At 27.6% G+C, this 2,352-nt stretch overlaps 1 protein-coding gene across 1 annotated transcript in view; it reads right to left on the reverse strand.

The window, feature by feature from the left end:
• Window positions 1-607: 607 nt before the first annotated feature.
• LOC108720726 (estradiol 17-beta-dehydrogenase 8) overlaps window positions 608-2,352 on the reverse strand; it is a 3,003-nt gene continuing 1,258 nt past the window's right edge. The window contains exons 2-4 of the mRNA XM_018444866.1: window positions 1,519-1,635; window positions 920-1,295; window positions 608-837 (exon numbers count right to left, since the gene is read on the reverse strand). Of these exons, the coding sequence (XP_018300368.1) occupies window positions 621-837; window positions 920-1,295; window positions 1,519-1,635 (710 nt within the window). The 3' untranslated portion in view covers window positions 608-620. The remainder of the gene's footprint in view (window positions 838-919; window positions 1,296-1,518; window positions 1,636-2,352) is intronic.

A 2,352-nucleotide genomic window follows, 5' to 3' on the forward strand; every position in this document is an offset into this window, starting at 1 on the left:
AATCAATCAAGCTTCTCTTTTCTGTTAACTGAAAGAAAAGGAAGGATTCTGATTGGTTGATTCTCTTATGCACTATGCGTTATGCAAGAGTCTTATCGAGATATGTCCAAATAATGTCCATAAAAAGTCCATTTTACGTCCTAACAACGTCTATTGAACGTCCACCAGACGTTTTTGGATATCTTTGGTACGTCATCTGGACGTCGAAAATGTCGAACTGATGTCCTGTGGACGTCCGAAGAACAGCCATGTATTGTGTGGGAATCTCGTACATCTTTAATCGTATTTGTTTCAATATTTCGTTTAGCATGTCATAACATTCTCTAACATTTTATATTGTTTTCCCATTGTTTTAGAGTTAATAATATAAGTTGAGTTTTAATATAATTAAAAAAAATAACAGGAAAACAATATAAAATGTTAATAAATGTCACAACACATCCAAATAAAACGAAAACAAATTGAAATGAAAACGATTCGTGAGATTGTTATTTTACATTTGACTGACTTAACTTATCTAAGAAAATGATTCTCTTTAATAATATCTATAATAATCTTATAAAATGATAATAAAATAATGATACAATAATATATTATTAAAGTAATAAAAACATAAAGCATTAATGCAATCCTCCAGTAACTTCAATAGATGCTCCGTTTATATAAGAACTCCTATCAGAAGCTAAAAATGCAATAACCTCTGCCACTTCTTGTGGCTTTCCCATTCTTTGCAATGGTATATTTTTTATAAATAATTCTTTAACTTTATCAGGCACAGTCATAGTTAGAGGAGTATCTATAAAACCAGGCAGTACTACGTTCACTCGAATACCAAATCTGTAGAAAACGCAATATATTTATCTCTTCATTAAGAAATATTTTAAATAAAGTAATCGTAATGTACATATTTAATACATACTGCCCAAACTCCATAGAAGCGCTCTTTGTCATAGCTACAACTCCAGCTTTTGATGCGCTGTAGTTACTTTGTCCAATATTTCCCTTTTTACCGATAATTGAACCGATATTGATTATCGAGGAATCTTTGGTTGCATTTGCTTCTATCATTGTTTTGACTGCAGTTTGCATAACTAGGAAAGTACCTTTTAAATTGACATTGATTACATCATCAAAATTATTATCACTAAGTTTGATTAAAAAGTTATCTCGTGTAATGCCTGCTGAATTAACAATGACAGTAGGCGGTCTTGAAAATTGCTTCAAGACATGTTTAAATGCTGTCTCCACACTGTTCCGATCAGTGACTTGAATATCCAATGCAGTATGTCCAGCACCTGCAACAGTGAAGGTATTAATGAATATTGAAATAACTAATGTAATAAATAGTTATAGAATAAAACAGAATTGTTGGGTTAAAAATAAAATAGATTTAATTTTATAAAATAGATACATAATTTTTAGATATAATAGATGGAATTTTATAAATACAAAGATATAATAGTTCTGTATATCGGTTTCAATTTCAAATAAGAAAAAAATTAATATAATTATATAGACCTTCTAAAGTAGCTACAGTTTCCGTAGCAGCTTTGATATTTTGATCGGTTGCGATAATGGTAGCACCTTCTCGGGCAAAAACTCGACATACCTCTCTTCCAATACCGCTTCCAGCACCTGTAACATAATTGAAAAAGTCAAAATTGTGTTATAGATTTCAAAATTACCCGGTAAAAAATTTTTCATGCGTGAATATGTATAAATATGTCTAAACATACACAAACGTATAAATATTCATAAACTTGTATAATTATTATACAATATATATGAAATATGTCCATACATATTCATACATCCCTTTTTCTTTTGTAAAATTACTTTTTAGTGTAAAATAGAAGTAGTAATGGTAATGTGAAAATAATTAAAGAGATAATTTTCGCATTGTTCGTTTTAGAAAAAAACAAGTTTGGAAAAATGAAGAAAAAATTGTTTAAACACAATTATACATAATTTTATATACATGTAATTATACATAAATAATGTTTTTACATTTCTTCAAACTTGATTTTTTCTGAAACAAATAGTGCGAAAATTACCCTTTTAATTATTTTAAATGTTTTTACATTGCTATATTATTATTTCTATTACACTAAAAAGTAATTTTATAAGAGAAAAAAGGACATATGGACATATTTCATATAAAATTATGTATGTCCTAATGAAAATTTTTCTTATATTTTTTATACGAATTGGAACATTTTTCAGAAATACTCAGAAATATTCGGAAAGTTCACATCTTCTTTCAGAATTTTTCATACATGTGAATTCTGAAATATTCTGAGATTTCTCATCTCATAATTTTTAAAAAATATTTTTAAATTTTTTAGATTTTAT

This window comes from Mycetomoellerius zeteki, unplaced genomic scaffold, assembly GCF_001594055.1.
Source record: "Mycetomoellerius zeteki isolate Tzet28-1 unplaced genomic scaffold, Tzet1.0 scaffold155, whole genome shotgun sequence".
In the NCBI taxonomy this organism is placed as follows: domain Eukaryota; kingdom Metazoa; phylum Arthropoda; class Insecta; order Hymenoptera; family Formicidae; genus Mycetomoellerius; species Mycetomoellerius zeteki.